Source organism: Rhamphochromis sp. 'chilingali' (genome assembly GCF_963969265.1).
Source record: "Rhamphochromis sp. 'chilingali' genome assembly, chromosome: 7".
Classification (NCBI taxonomy): domain Eukaryota; kingdom Metazoa; phylum Chordata; class Actinopteri; order Cichliformes; family Cichlidae; genus Rhamphochromis; species Rhamphochromis sp. 'chilingali'.
Window position 1 is genome coordinate 35,514,770 of NC_137934.1, and position 15,729 is coordinate 35,530,498.

The 15,729-nt window shown below is 43.0% G+C and overlaps 1 protein-coding gene across 2 annotated transcripts in view; it reads left to right on the top strand.

The window, feature by feature from the left end:
- Window positions 1-2,318: 2,318 nt before the first annotated feature.
- kank4 (KN motif and ankyrin repeat domains 4) overlaps window positions 2,319-15,729 on the top strand; it is a 38,399-nt gene continuing 24,988 nt past the window's right edge. For both annotated transcript variants that reach the window (XM_080886524.1, XM_080886525.1), the window contains exons 1-2: window positions 2,319-2,345; window positions 15,407-15,480. In XM_080886524.1, coding sequence (XP_080742650.1) covers window positions 15,462-15,480 — 19 coding nt within the window. In that variant the 5' untranslated portion in view covers window positions 2,319-2,345; window positions 15,407-15,461. The remainder of the gene's footprint in view (window positions 2,346-15,406; window positions 15,481-15,729) is intronic.

Here is a 15,729-nt window from a genome sequence, read left to right on the forward strand (position 1 = left end):
CTGGCTGATTGGGACCCACACCCAGTTTCACACCTTGGCTCAGGCGATTAGATGATCATCAGGGGGTCCTTTTGTCCCTCTGTGGGGGGTTTCTCCCACTAGGTTTATATCTGGGACTCTCCACCATTTGACCTTAGAACTGAAGAAGCTTCTCGGATGAGAGGTGAAACGTCTTCAAGCAACTTAAAGAAGTCCAGACGCTTTTCTTTGCAAGCTCCTTTGACTACGATGACCTGGATGACTGAGAACCTTCACAGACATAAGATGGGGTCTGATTATTTAAGACCTTATACATGAAGAGAAGGGCATGAACCACGTGAAAGTCATTACTGAGGGTGCTGCACATAGCCACATCTTGATTTCCTGCTGCTCTTAAATTGTGCATGAATGCAATATTAAGTTATTTGAACCTCTCTTGAGGCAACAGCTCACTCCACAAACTTTGCCTGCACTTAAAAGTTACATTTTTCTTTTGTTTTAACACAAGAGGAACCAAGATGGACAGACAACATCACTGCAACATATAATGAAAAGACAGGGAAGGAGTGATTCCTCGAGAAGTCCTTAGGGTCTGAGGTGGGATCTGATACCGCCTGACAGGAGAGGTTCATGTGATTGGGAAGGGAGAAGTTTAACCCCCTAGGCTGCATCACACCCTCTTTCAGTCCGCTGCTTTAGATGAAAGGATGTGAGCTGATAGGGTGCAGTGTGTTAGACATATATCGAGAGGGATTTAGCCACAGAAACTGTGAATATTGTCTGAGTTCATGTTTGACAAAGGTTCCTTGTGCAAGTCAACACCCTTAATAGGTTTTAAAAAAACAGGCTTTTTTCCTTCCCACTGTCACCAAGTGCTTAATAATAAGAAAATAAGCAATAAGAAAGTAATATATGATGAATAGTTTATATAATTGATGATAAATATGATGGATGATGCTTATTTAATGAGGATACCTAGAAGAGCTTCATTTTAGCTTTGAAGTTTTATCACCAAGCTAACGGCAGAGTTGAGGTGGATCACAGAAAAATGTTTTGACCACTGTGACTCTATTTTAGAAACAGGTACAGGTAGGCTTAACGCACCGCTACAAGCCTGACTGCTCATTACTGCTTTTGTCACCTGCTGAAAATCAAGCTTTGGCTGCTCAGCTGGAAAGTAATATTGATTTCTCCACTCCTGAGAAGGTGCACACTTTAGCCTCCTCACTCCGTACTAGCTGAAGTCAGCTGATTGTTACAGAAGTGCACAGTAAAAGGTCACCTTATTTTACTGAGTTACAAAAACAATGTAATCTGATTACTTTGCACACATTATGCCCAGCACTGCTCATATGACATGCTGGATATTTTTTTCTTTCTTTGCATGCTGTGATGTCGAGCAGCTCTTGAGTAGAAGTTTGCACACGTGTAGAGAGGAATTAGCATTGTTGGACTGAGGAATCAGTGCAGGAGTGAGATAAGAGATAGGACCCATTAGCCTGGGCAGTTAGCCTATTTAAAGGCAGTTAATTATTTACCTAATTTACACTATAGAGTCAACCGGGCTGGGTTTACTCATTAGACTGCTTTCTGTTATTGAGCCAGACTGAGATAACTTGGGGTTTACTTGATAAATTTCACAGATATGATAGTCTGGAGCACCTTGAAAGTAGTGTGATCCAGTCTCATGTGGCAGCACTGTGGAGGGGGTAATTTTGAGTCCTCCAGTAAATATTACAGTGTTACACAGCGTGTGATCGTTGCAGGGTTAGACCTTTTAGCCCAGAGGCAGTACACACAGACACTACTGCACATGCACACAGCCCAGAACTAAGCATGTACACGCAACAGTAGGTGCATGAATGAACACACACTTGTACTTAAAAAGAGGTGCATAAATTAAAAACCAGACAAGACTCCTCTGTTGTTCTGTTGTTATCTGTTCAAATCATGAGCTTTATAAGCTTCCATTTCTATGCATGCTTGGAAGATGCTGTGCTGGTGGTTCATTACCATACACTTGTGTGTCTGTATGTGTTTTTGTTCGTGTGTTTTCTGTTGAGCCCATTTGTCTATTAGGGTGTTATTTTTGTTTTTTTCTGGGCCAGTTGGTTGCACCAAGGAGGCTGGTGAATCTATCAGACTGAGACAACTGATCTTCTCTTCTCTTCTCTTCTCTTCTCTTCTCTTCTCTTCTCTTCTCTACCTCTGGCACCATATGCCAACACATCCCCTCTTTCCCACCCATCCTCCCCTCCTCTTTTTCAGTTTTTTTCTCGTTTTTTCTCTGCTGATATTAAGAGAGACAGGGTCAGTAGCATTCACAGAAACAGGAAGGACAGGAGGTAAGAAGAGCTACATGGCAGGTGAGAGAAAAAATTCCCCCTGTGAATTAACTCTGTTTTTCTTGCCACTCTTCATTTTTTCCCCTCAGCTTTCATGTCTCATGAACAATTTGCCATCATTCACCGTTGTTTGCTCTGCTTTTTTCTGTTCGCCTTACCTTCCTCCTCCTCCCCGCTCTATTTTTACAGTCTAGAACATAGGTCACATGTGCAGGAGCCTCGGATGTGTGAGAAAGAAAGTGTGGAAAAGGGAAAGGGGTGTATGTACAGGATGTGCACGAGTGTAATGGAGAGAGGGTAGTATTGTTCTGGTCGGACAATGTTCGCACTCCCCCACACAGCTTTGGCAGCGATATATTTGCTGGGGATGTAAGAGGCAGTGCACAATAATGCATTAAAACAAACACAGTAAAATAAGAGATGACATACTCAACTTATGTGTGTTTTTTTTCCGTACATGCAAAGGGAAGCAAAGCTGGAAGTTTTGCCTCATGCTATGCTAAGAGCGATAGAGTGTGAATTTATAAGTGTTGATTTCTTTGCACAGACCTCCTGCTTGTTCTGCAGAATGTGCTGCTGTACCAAGCTGAATTGCTTTCCTGCACTTATATTCTGCTGGCTTCAAGCCGTCCTCTCTGGCAGAATTATGTGCTTGCATGCACGTTTCCATGTGCTTCTGTGCACAGATCACTTACTTCATGATTGCTTTACTTTGTTAGAGTTTCCTGTTTTTATGCAAATCTGTATGTGTGTTTACTTGTGTGTGTTTGTGCGTGCGCATGCCTTCTGTGTTTCTGTGTAAGTAGAAAGCCATAATTAATGAGCAAGGGGACCCTGTTTTTTTTAAACTCATGTTAACACTCACAGAAACACATCTCAGACCGCTTACGCTGTCACTTCCGTAGTTTATGCATGTTACGCATACATTCTGTATGTGTGCGTGTTTGAGAAAGACTTGCTTTTACCTGTCAAAGAGGACGTAACTTCACGGATGTGTAACTGAGTCTCTGCTGTTTGTCATGTTTCCCTCCTTTTTATCTTTGACCATCTAAGCCTTTCAAATCCAGACTGCATAACCTTAGACATTCCTAATCCCATCTGTCTTTCTGACAGATGTCACAGATTTATTCTGTTTTCTGCATGTTTCTCTAGTTTCTACCCTTTTTTGTCAGCATCGTTTCACCGACTGTTGACACATCAATAGTCAGATGACCCAAATGCTAATTAGCTTCACCACTGTTATTACACCCATGAGGGGAAGTAACCATAATGCTAACATATCTCAAACTAGAATGAATAATAGATGGTACAGCACCTCCTTTATCGCTAATGAAAGCATGCAGCTGTTCCTCATTTTTGGAATGCCACTACAGAACATGAGGAAAAGACAAGCTCCTTTCACTATGTCTATGGAGGCATACAGAGCTCATGCAATAAGAGACAGAAGAGATGCAGAGATAGAAGAGATAAAAGGCAGTTGCAGCGAAGGCGTGGCGTAAGCGTTATCTGTCCTTTGACAGACACCGCAGAATCAGGACAGGGGTGGTTGCACGAGGTCGTGTCCACGCTATTACTGATAAAACACTGCACTTACTCTGTCAGCCCCTCACCCATTCTGTATTTGAAAACAGCTAATTATGTTGTAGACTGGTGTCATAAGACTGAGTAAAAATGGAAAATTTGTTTGAGGGCCTTAATAACATTTATTACCAACTATTAAAGGGCAGATGTAATTACTTAAGCAGGACATATTGCCTCAGTGGACAGATGGACTACAGTATCTGGAAAACATTCATTACATTTAGAAAGGGTTACATATGAGTGGAGCTGTGTCCATGGCAGTTCTACTGAATGTCCTTTGTCCTTTCTTTAAATGTGCAGGCTTTTGTTATTTTCTCTGTTGAAACTCATTTTAAAATACGTGATGTAATAGGCACATGTGAAATGTAAAAATTAGGCCGGAGGTCAAATCTGGCATGGAAACGTTGATATTTACAATCCCGATATACTAATCTCATGTCCTAAATGCTTCTAACAAAGGCAGTAGATTTTAAGCATAGTTTTAAAGATAACAGATATTTCAGAAAGGTTTGACTTTATTTGACCTTGAAGAAGAATCTCCATATATTATTCCTTATATGCCCATTTGTAGTCAGTACAAACACTGGAAGTAAGAAACATAGTTTTAAACAGGTCTGTATAGCAATATTATCACTTTGACCTTCAGATCTATTTACTGACTTTGAAGGAGAGGTCAGAGGTCAAATGTTACACAATATTCTAAATCTTTATATGGTACTTTCTATATGTTGACACCACATACACACCACACTTATCAGAATCATAGTTTCTAAGTCATAAGGCTTTTTGTCCATTTTTGATCAATAAATCATTAAACTGAGCTTGAAGACCTTGGTGGATGAAAGGCAAATTCTAATGGATTTTTATTTAACATGACCCCACGCTACCCCTCTACAAAGTTTTTTTTATCAGAATTCATACAAAACACCACATATGAGCGGGCGGAGAGCGGTATGGGGTCTTCACACCTCTGTTCACCCCTGGGCTGGGAGAGTGAGTTGGCTGTCTGGTCGGGGTCTGGGATGCAGGGAGGCCCAGAATCCCAGGAAATATGTCCTGAGTCTGGGGGCGGTGCCTGGCACCCATGGTTCAGTCGGGCCCCTTCCGGAGGTTGGAGGGCCCTCAGTCCGCTCTAGCGTAGCAGGTTGCTGGCGGAGCCTATGGGCACGTCGCCGCAGCCCTCTGTGGCTTCTGCAACGTGGCTGCTGGGTGACCCCACCGTTTTGGGCTCTCCTCAGCTCTTTTCTAGGAGGGTGGTGCTGCTGCCCCTCCAGTGGTCCTCCATGGGCTCTCATGATCTGGGGGGCATCTATATCTGGGGCCTGGATCTGATGGATCCACTTGGGAAAATAAATCTGCTCAGCATTTTTCTTGGCCTTCAGACAATAATTCTGACTGCTCCAGTGCTGAATGGGACAGGCAAAAAAGAATTCATACAAAACTTTTTGAGCTATTGTGTTTACAGACACAATGACATGCAGGTATGCACACTCGCAAAAACATAACACCCTTGGTGGAGGTAAAGACAACATTTATTGTGTTGCATTGTAGAGTAGACGCATTTATTGCTGAATGGTGAACTAAATCTTAAAGCTTTGTCTTGTTGACGTGCAGTGTGTATTTATTTCATTGTTATAAATTGTTTAAACCACTGCACAGTTACCCACTGAAATCTCAGTGTGAAAATGACAACCACGGCTTTTGCTAAGTGAATATCCACGCAGTGCCACTTCCCCACAGTTTCTATTTTTTTCTGAAATAACTTTATTAGAGTGTAAGTTAAGCAATTTGTGTGGTTTTCAGGAAACCTCATGATCAGATATATTAAGACTAAGACTCCTTGGAATTTATTTTTACTTTACTTGCATGTTAGAAAACAGCAAGGCAGAAATATTTGGCAAGTCAGAAAGCTTGGAGTTCTCCTGAATGGTCTTTGTGAATCATCAGTACAATACTTGGGGTCTGCAGTATTCCTTTTTAAACAAAGTTCTTTGTGTGGCGTCCTAAAACTGGCAAGTGCATAAAAAAAAAACATTGCTTTGTGCCTTTTGGTCTTTTTATATAAGGACCAATTTTTATTGTTGGCCTTGAGCTTAGAAAGATGTTTTTTCCCCCTTCATTCTGTGAATAACTGATAAGAGAGACGTTGTAAGGACTTTGCTGATAACCAGCCAACAACTGGAGGTAACTAGTGAACTCACTATTGTACAGACATCTGATTATTACAGCTACATTAAACTTCATGCTCTTTTCAAAGACGGATTCTTATTAAACCGTCCAATAAAGGCCATATCCTGAATTTGCAGTTCTTCCACAGAAAAAAACGTCACTTTTAACTGACCTATAATAGCTTGCTCACTGCAACCCTGTGGGAAAATTTTGCCACTGTTTAATGAAGCCCATAGACAGAAGTTCCCTCTCTCATTTTCTCTCTGGAGTTGAAAGCCAGATGTTGTTTAGCACGAGGGGAACAATCTGGCCCCTGATGAATGCAGACGCTGTTAGACTAAACTTGACTGGATCATACAGGATTAGGACTGAAGATGAACTAGAATAGACCTAAAGGTCTGGGGTGAAGTAAATTAATGATAAATTGGACCAGAAGATGTAATACAGCAGGACCTTTTTCTTGTAATGCACTATACATAGACAGAGATAATCTTAGACTGGGGTGGGATGGCCCAGACTCTACTCAAATAGCTCTTGTAGAGCAGAGAGAGATTGATCTGTTTCTGCAGAACACAGACAGACTAAGCTCTGCAATATCAGATAAATGTCCCCCCAATTCACTCCTTGTATTCTGGATGCTAACAGCATTCTTTGTGCTGCGTGAGCCTAAACTTTCCAGTTCCCAGTTGACTTGCACAGTAGCAACAAAGTCATTATGCAAAAACTGTTATCTGCACCTGCAATTCACGAGATTGAACTAATTGCACCGTCAGCTGCGTCCTTCACTCACATTTGTATCAAAGGGGATGCATCTGTAATGTGACACAGATGAGCACATCAGATTGACACCCCCCCCCAAAAAAATGTCTTGATGCATGCTCAATCATCCATATGTAAATCCCCAAAAGTTGATTCTGGTCTTTGATCAATGATCAGTGGTTGTTGATTAATGGTCATGATAATTTGCATATTAATGATCAAGGAACTGACCTCTCAGCCCATTGTTCATTCAGTGGTGCTTGCTTCAGTTAATGTGCAAATGTACTGTTTATAAGATTGGGGAAACCTGCAGTCAGCTGAGACTGAAGAAGTCACTTGGATGAGTGACAAAATGTTTCTCCCATTGAAAACGCTACGTCCAAATGAACAGAATCAACCTTTTGGGACCAACTGAAAAAGTCACAAACCTGATGACAGCTCTCATAGCAGCGAGGTGAACACTGGCTGACTGCAGAGGCTAAAACATCCAGCAGAGAGGAGTCTCAGTGAGACAACGATGCCAGTTATCAAGCTAAAGTGAAGTGAGCTGTGATTATACCAGAGTAATTAAAGTGGCATCCAAATATGGCTGCAAATTCAGCTCTGGCTGTCCCCACCATGGGTTTCTACCTCTGACTTTATATTTGTTGAAACTGCACTCTGGCAGTCTTGTGCTGTCATAAGCTTTTACCAGCTGTAGTTTGCATATTCACATCTTTATGCGTATCCCTGTGTTTCTCTGCACATGTGCTCCTCCTCAAATGTGTTTTTATCTCGGGCTGAGAGTTGGCACATTAAGCTGGACGCTCCTGCTTGGATTCTCAGGGCAGTACAAGGGTAAACAGAGATAGCTGTTTCCATGCATGTCGGTCCTGTGATAAGACCTTGGGACCTGTGTTACTGTTGCTCAGCCTGCCTGTTATTCTTTAATCTGCTGCTGCGTGCAGTTTCTTTAATGTCACTTTCACACAGCTGATGAACACTTGTGTTTGAAGCGCCAGCTGCAGTCAGTGCACAATGCTTCAGAGTATATGAGAGATTGTAGTGAATTCATGGGTAATTTCTTTTTTATGAGATAAAGTTTGAAACAGAAAATGAGAGAAGGGATGCTGGGACAGCCGGGAGAGCGGGAAAAATGAGAGCGAAACCGCTCTGCTTGCACGAGATACGAGTACATCTGCCACTCCCGTCTCTGCCTCTTTTTCACTTTCCCGCCCACTTTTCTCCCTCTCCCATCCGCCCACCTCTAGCCTCCCTCTCGCTCTCTCCAATCTCATTTCCTGCTGTTCTGTCTTCTATCCAGTCCTGCTGTGTGTCAGTGTATCCGACTAATTCAATCTCCAGTACACAGGCACTCCAGTGTAATGACCCATGACATTCAATTAATGCTTCTTGGTAGGTTAAGTCACCAGTAATTGTATGTGTGTTTGCCTGATGTGCATGTGTGAATCCCTGAGTCGGTGCTGTGTGTATAATCTGGCAAGGGTGACAGCCAGGGTACACGCATTTGATGCCTTTGCATAAAGTAAAAAAACACATTTTAAAAAAACTCAATGAATAAATAAATGTTGGTGTTGATCTCGTGGTCTGTGCAAAAGAAAAAAAAAGAACAGTTATCTTAGTGTGGTTGTGGTTTCTATACTGATGACATATGAAAACCCACAGCTGTCACTACGGGCTTATTTACTGTACTGTCATTACTCTTCGCATTATCACCATCGCTGCCTCTCGACCAGCTGTCACACTTATAGGATTGGTGTCAAGAGACTGTGGCACGTCCTTTAAGGGGGTTACGTGCGTCTGAGAGACACGGAGTAACAAACACAGTCACTCAACCTGACACACACGTGAACCTACATGGTGAAGGCAGAGCTAGCAAACACACACACACACACACACACACACACACACACACACACACACACACACACACACACACACACACACACACACACACACACACACAAATAAACACTGACAAAGAGAGTGGCTAAATTGGTGCTGATACACACAAACAGTTTTGAACACTCACACCCGTGGCCTCCTTTTAGCTTCGCGTGGCCTCTAGCAGATACTTTCAATTTGGATTAGCATAGCCTTTTGGAGCTTTCAGCTCATACTCATTATGACTGTAATCCAGTGTGTATTGTGCATCATCAGTGTCACCGTGGGCTTTCAGTATTTAATTACTAGTCTAACCTGGGTAATCTTCTAGTTATGCTGAAATAACAGTGCATGCAATTTAGAAACATATGCATTTAACACTATAGACTGATTGTTATGTCTCATCATTTATGCTAATCATCCACAGTACACTGCTTAATGTAACACGATCCTTCTGTTGCTCTGAGACCTTCATTAAACACACACACACACATTAGGAATGACTTTAATTAAAAGAGGAAACTTTAAACAAAAGTCCTGTAACTTCCACATTAGGGAAGGTCAGGAAGAATGTCTCATTTGGGAAAACCATAGCAGTTCTCTCCCCCCCCCCCCCCCACATTTACCCTGCTCATCCCATCTTGTCAAACCTATCTGTCATTTCGAAGCTTTTGTTTTTCTTCTCTCTCTTGTCCCTGCTCCATTTTCCCCCATTCTACCTCTGTCTTCGGTAATGATCTAATTAAGGCGGGTCTTGTTGCCTGCCCACTGTGTGTAATTGCCACTGGGGTGTGCCTGTACTTCGCTCTGCAATTACCAGCATCATTCTTTTGCTCCCGAATCAGCTAATTAAGCCTTATGGACAGCGAGGTGATTGTAGCCGCATTGAGTGTCACGAGGAGTCAGGAATGCCCGTTCTCTTGTCTCACTCCTGGGACACACAGAAATAGTGGATTTGCAGTGGTTGCCATGGTAGCCATCGCCCTGTCAGATCGTGTGCAGCGACTGTCAGTCAGATGATCGGTGTTTCTCTTTGTGTGTCTGTGTTTATCTGTTCATCTGTAACTGAGACAACAACTTTGCTCTAGGTCACCTCTTCTTTTCATTATTAAGGCTCAGTCTGCACAGGAGGGGACAGGAGGCCAAACAGAGCTTGTCACAGCTCCTGTTTAGGTCCCTGGGTGGACTGGCTGTCATTTTGATTGATTATATTGCCATCTCATGTAATGCTTGCCTTGCAGTATGTCCTCACTCGGCACTGCCTGACACATTTTTCCCACAAACTAGACCACGAACTTACTTCAAAATAATCTCAGCACTTTGTGGTACAAACATTTGATTTAATTTGGTGCATGGTTGCTTGAAAATGTGATCAAAAATGACAAGTGGTTAGTCAGTAGTGAGATTCTTCATCCGGGTGACTTTTTTTTTTTAATGTTCTCATCCACACGTCAAAGAAGTCATCACAAATGGGGAAACTACCTCTTAGAAGACAGCGTTTCTATGTTCCCACTAGACTTTTATCTTCTTTGAATCTAAATACAGCATCAAAACAAGAAAAATGGCTTTCACTGTTGCACCGTTGCATCCATCGAATCAGCTGTCTGCAGTGACTTGAAACTGAGTGCTAGAGGTATTATAGAATACAGAGCATCAGTGAGGAGTGTAAAACACTCATCTGTAGTATTCATATACTACATATATGGTTGTGGAACTCCTAAAAATAATGAAAATGCTAATTTAAGCCTCTTAGCTACCTTAGGTGTCGACGTTTGAACTCCAGTGCTTATTAAAGCACAGCCTCGGGCACTTATGTGCTATATGTCTCATACATAGCAGGTATCCTCTACAGTGCCATAAATTTGCATGGAAATTGCGTGAATAATGTGTGCCTATTTTCTAAATAGCCTTAGAGCTGATATTTGGCTCCTCATGCAGCTGCTCGTGTTCATTTAATATGGATTTGAACTGTGCAACTCACTCAAAGTTGGGCAAATTGCCGTTATTTTTACTGTGAGTATTGGATATTTTATTAGAAGCTTTTAGTCCTTAAAAGTTTTGACTCCACATTCTGAATTCTTTTCCCTCTCACATAGGTCTACTGTGCAATAAACTAATTGTAAAAAAAAATGTCATAGCAGCTCTGGTTTATTGGCTTCTCCATGTGGAACAAATTATGCAAACATTTGTGAGCTTGTCCTCGGTTGTGCTGACCTAAGTGGAGCCTAAAGGCTGACGAAAGGCGAGTTTAAGCTAATGGGTACAGCGGCACTGCAATTAACTGCAATGTGCTACTAATTTTTGCTTTTTCTTGGCAGACCTAAATGTTTTTCGTCTTCAGTGGGGTACCCAAGACTGTACAATACAGTGGGGCAAAAAAGTATTTAGTCAGCCACCGATTGTGCAAGTTCCCCCACTTAAAATGATGACAGAGGTCAGTAATTTGCACCAGAGGTACACTTCAACTGTGAGAGACAGAATGTGAAAAAAAATCCATGAATTCACATGGTAGGATTTGTAAAGAATTTATTCGTAAATTAGGGTGGAAAATAAGTATTTGGTCACCTCAAACAAGGAAAATCTCTGGCTCTCACAGACCTGTAACGTCTTCTGTAAGAAGCTTTTCTGTCCCCCACTCGTTACCTGTATGAATGGCACCTGTTTGAACTCATCATCTGTATAAAAGACACCTGTCCACAGCCTCAAACAGTCAGACTCCAAACTCCGCCATGGCCAAGACCAAAGAGCTTTCGAAGGACACCAGGAAAAGTATTGTAGACGTGCATCAGACTGCGAAGAGTGAATCTACAATAGGCAAGCAGCTTGGTGTGAAAAAATCAACTGTGGGAGCAATCATCAGAAAATGGAAGACATACAAGACCACTGATAATCTCCCTCGATCTGGGGCTCCACGCAAGATCTCATCCCGTGGGGTCAAAATGATCATGAGAACGGTGAGCAAAGATCCCAGAACCACACGGGGGGATCTGGTGAATGACCTGCAGAGAGCTGGGACCAAAGTAACAAAGGTCACCATCAGTAACACACTACAACGGCAGGGAATCAAATCCCGCAGTGCCAGACGTGTTCCGCTGCTGAAGCCAGTGCATGTCCAGGCCCGTCTGAAGTTTGCCAGAGAGCACATGGATGATACAGCAGAGAATTGGGAGAATGTCATGTGGTCAGATGAAACCAAAGTAGAACTTTTTGGTATAAACTCAACTCGTCGTGTTTGGAGGAAGAAGAATACTGAGTTGCATCCCAAGAACACCATACCTACTGTGAAGCATGGGGGTGGAAACATCATGCTATGGGGCTGTTTTTCTGCCAAGGGGACAGGACGACTGATCCGTGTTAAGGACAGAATGAATGGGGCCATGTATCGTGAGATTTTGAGCCAAAACCTCCTTCCATCAGTGAGAACTTTGAAGATGAAACGAGGCTGGGTCTTCCAACATGACAATGATCCAAAACACACCGCCCGGGCAACAAAGGAGTGGCTCCGTAAGAAGCATTTGAAAGTCCTGGAGTGGCCTAGCCAGTCTCCAGACCTCAACCCCATAGAAAATCTGTGGCGGGAGTTGAAAGTCCGTGTTGCTCGGCGACAGCCCCAAAACATCACTGCTCTCGAGAAGATCTGCATGGAGGAATGGGCCAAAATACCAGCTACTGTGTGTGCAAACCTGGTAAAGACCTATAGTAAACGTTTGACCTCTGTTATTGCCAACAAAGGTTATGTTACAAAGTATTGAGTTGTATTTTTGTTATTGACCAAATACTTATTTTCCACCCTGATTTACGAATAAATTCTTTACAAATCCTACCATGTGGATTCATGGATATTTTTTTTTCACATTCTGTCTCTCACAGTTGAAGTGTACCTCTGGTGCAAATTACTGACCTCTGTCATCATTTTAGGTGGGGGAACTTGCACAATCGGTGGCTGACTAAATACTTTTTTGCCCCACTGTAGACTTTAGAGGGACTTTAGACAGACTTTAGAGGGAAAACCAGCACACCGCAGACCACGGCCTCTCTGTGTGAGGATCTAAACGTATTCTACGCTAGATTCGACACAGCGAACACCATGAGACCGGACAGTGTGCACACCGCGGATGACGTCAGTGCGCACACTGTGTCTGAGGAGGATGTGCGGAGGTGCTTCAGGAAGGTGAACGCACGCAAAGCTACTGGTCCGGACGGGATTCCCGGCCGCGTCCTCAAGTCATGCGCGGCTCAGCTGGCTGGAGTGTTCACGCACATCTTCAACCTTTCCCTCTCTCTGTCTGTAGTCCCAGCCTGCTTCAAAATGGCCACCATCGTCCCTGTACCCAAATCCTCCACCATCTCCTCATTGAACGACTGGCGACCTGTAGCCCTGACCCCCATCGTAAGCAAATGCTTCGAGAAGCTGGTCAGGGACTTCATCTGCTCTGCACTACCCGACTCACTGGACCCTCTACAGTTCGCATACCGCCACAACAGGTCCACTGATGATACCATAGCCCTGACACTACACACTGCCCTGTCACACCTGGAGAAGAGAGACACGTATGTGAGGATGCTGTTTGTAGATTACAGCTCAGCATTCAATACCATCGTTCCCTCGAAGCTGGACAGGAAACTGCAGGATCTAGGACTGAGCAGCTCCCTCTGCAGCTGGATCCTTAGCTTCCTGTCTGACAGACGCCAGGTGGTCAGACTGGGCAGCATCACCTCATCCCCCGTCACACTGAACACTGGTGCTCCACAGGGGTGTGTACTGAGCCCTCTCCTGTACTCACTCTACACCTACGACTGCACGGCCACTAACAGCTCCAACATCATTGTGAAGTTTGCGGACGACACTACAGTGGTGGGTCTTATCACCAATGGTGATGAGACAGCTTACAGGGAGGAGGTCAGCACCCTGACCCACTGGTGTCAAGACAACCATCTCACCCTCAACGTCGCAAAGACAAAGGAGTTGATAGTGGACTTCCGGAGGTGCAGAGAAGTACACACCCCCATCACCATCAACGGCGCTGCTGTGGAGAGAGTGAGCAGCTTCCGGTTCCTTGGTGTACATCTGGCTGAGGATCTTACATGGTCAGTACACACAAACAAAACAGTGAAGAAGGCGCAGCAGCGCCTCTTCTTTCTCAGGAGACTGAAAAGATTCGGCATGAGCCCCCGCATCCTCAGGACCTTCTATCACTGTGCCATTGAGAGCATCCTCACTGGATGCATCACCACCTGGTATGGCAACAGCACCGCCTACAACTGCAAAGCTCTCCAGCGAGTAGTGCGGTGCTCTGAACGGATAATTGGAGGTGAGCTTCCCTCCCTCCAAGACATCTACAGGAAACGGTGCCTGAGGAAAGCGGGGAGGATCATCAAGGACTCCAGTCACCCCAGCCATAAACTGTTCAGACTACTTCCATCAGGAAGGAGGTTCTGCAGCATCCGGTCCCGTACCAGCAGACTGAGAGACAGCTTTTTCCATCAGGCCATCAGACTGCTGAACACGTCATAGACACCTCAGCTTCACTACTGGAACTTTAACATTATGCACTCCATACTGTACAGTAACGCCACTGTTTTGCACATGTCTCAACTCTGTATATTTTATTTTATATATTTTATTTATTGTTTACTCTATTTAATTTGTAAAATATGTGTACACACACACACACACACACACACACACACACACACACACACACACACACACACACACACACACACACACACGTAGAAAAATATTTAGTATACACATCCAGAAATGCATATACTATTATATATTGTACATATATTTATTAGTTTCAGATGTAGCCATTCTTGTATTTTGCTTGTTTACATTATTGTATTTTGCACAACTCTGTTGCTTGTGAAGCTCGCACACAAGAATTTCACTCACATGTGCTGTACCAATGTACCTGCACATGTGATGTGACAATAAAAGTGATTTGATTTGATTTGATTTGTATGTGACTGCATATTTATTTTTAAACATACAATGTGCATCCATTTATCATTTTCCTAATAAAAATAAACTAATGAGGCACAGTAGTTCAATTCAGTTTTATTTAGATAGCACCAAATCAGTTGCTTCAAGGTGTTTTCTATTTTAAGGTGAAGATCCTGCAATAATAGAGAGAAACCCCAAAAATCAGGGGATCCCCATGAGCAAGCACCTGGCGACTGTGGAAAGGAAAAAACCCCTTTTGACAATATGAAATCTTCAGCATAACCAGGCTCAGGGAGGCGCAGCCATCCAACCTTAGAGTGAGGGGAGGAAGACAAGATAACAGATACACTGTGGAGAGCCAGAGTTGAAATATAACAGTCGTGTGTATTAAGTCTGCCTGTTTTATATATAAAAAATATCATATCTCTAAGAAATTGTTTTGTCTTATTTTGGTGGCTTCACTAAATCAGTGAAAACATATTACAAGAATCTTGGAAAGCAATAACTTCACTGTGAAAAATTTTCTGGTCCTTTATCTGCAGGGCTCACATGCTTTTGTCTTGGTTTGTTTTGTTTGATTTAACAGAACTGCCATTTTCTTGATATTGAAAAAAGTCCAAAGGCATGATGTAAATGCCATAAATTTACTCTTGCAGAATTTGGTTCTATTTGCATAATATTAGTGGGCGATATTTCAGTTTCTCATGTTTCTCTCTCATTTCTGCTTTTTTTCTCCCAGGCTGTTAGCTCCTACTCTAGCAAACACAAGTAGATGACTGAGAACTCGGCCTCCCATGATGGACAAGAAAAGTGGTGAGTGTCGCCAAGCCTGTAGTTAAACAAGCAATCCTCTGTGCTTCTAACATGTGCAGCAACCTTTTTTAACAACTGTGAGAAGCTTAATAAGTCAGACTCTATTTTTTGCTTTTATTCCAATATATAATCTAGTTCATGACATAAAAGGTGACATTTTTATCTCGCTGTTCCTTTCATGTGGCCAAAAACAGCTATGGGCTTATTTCCTTCAGGTGATAACCACCCCGTCTCATACTGCATTCATAA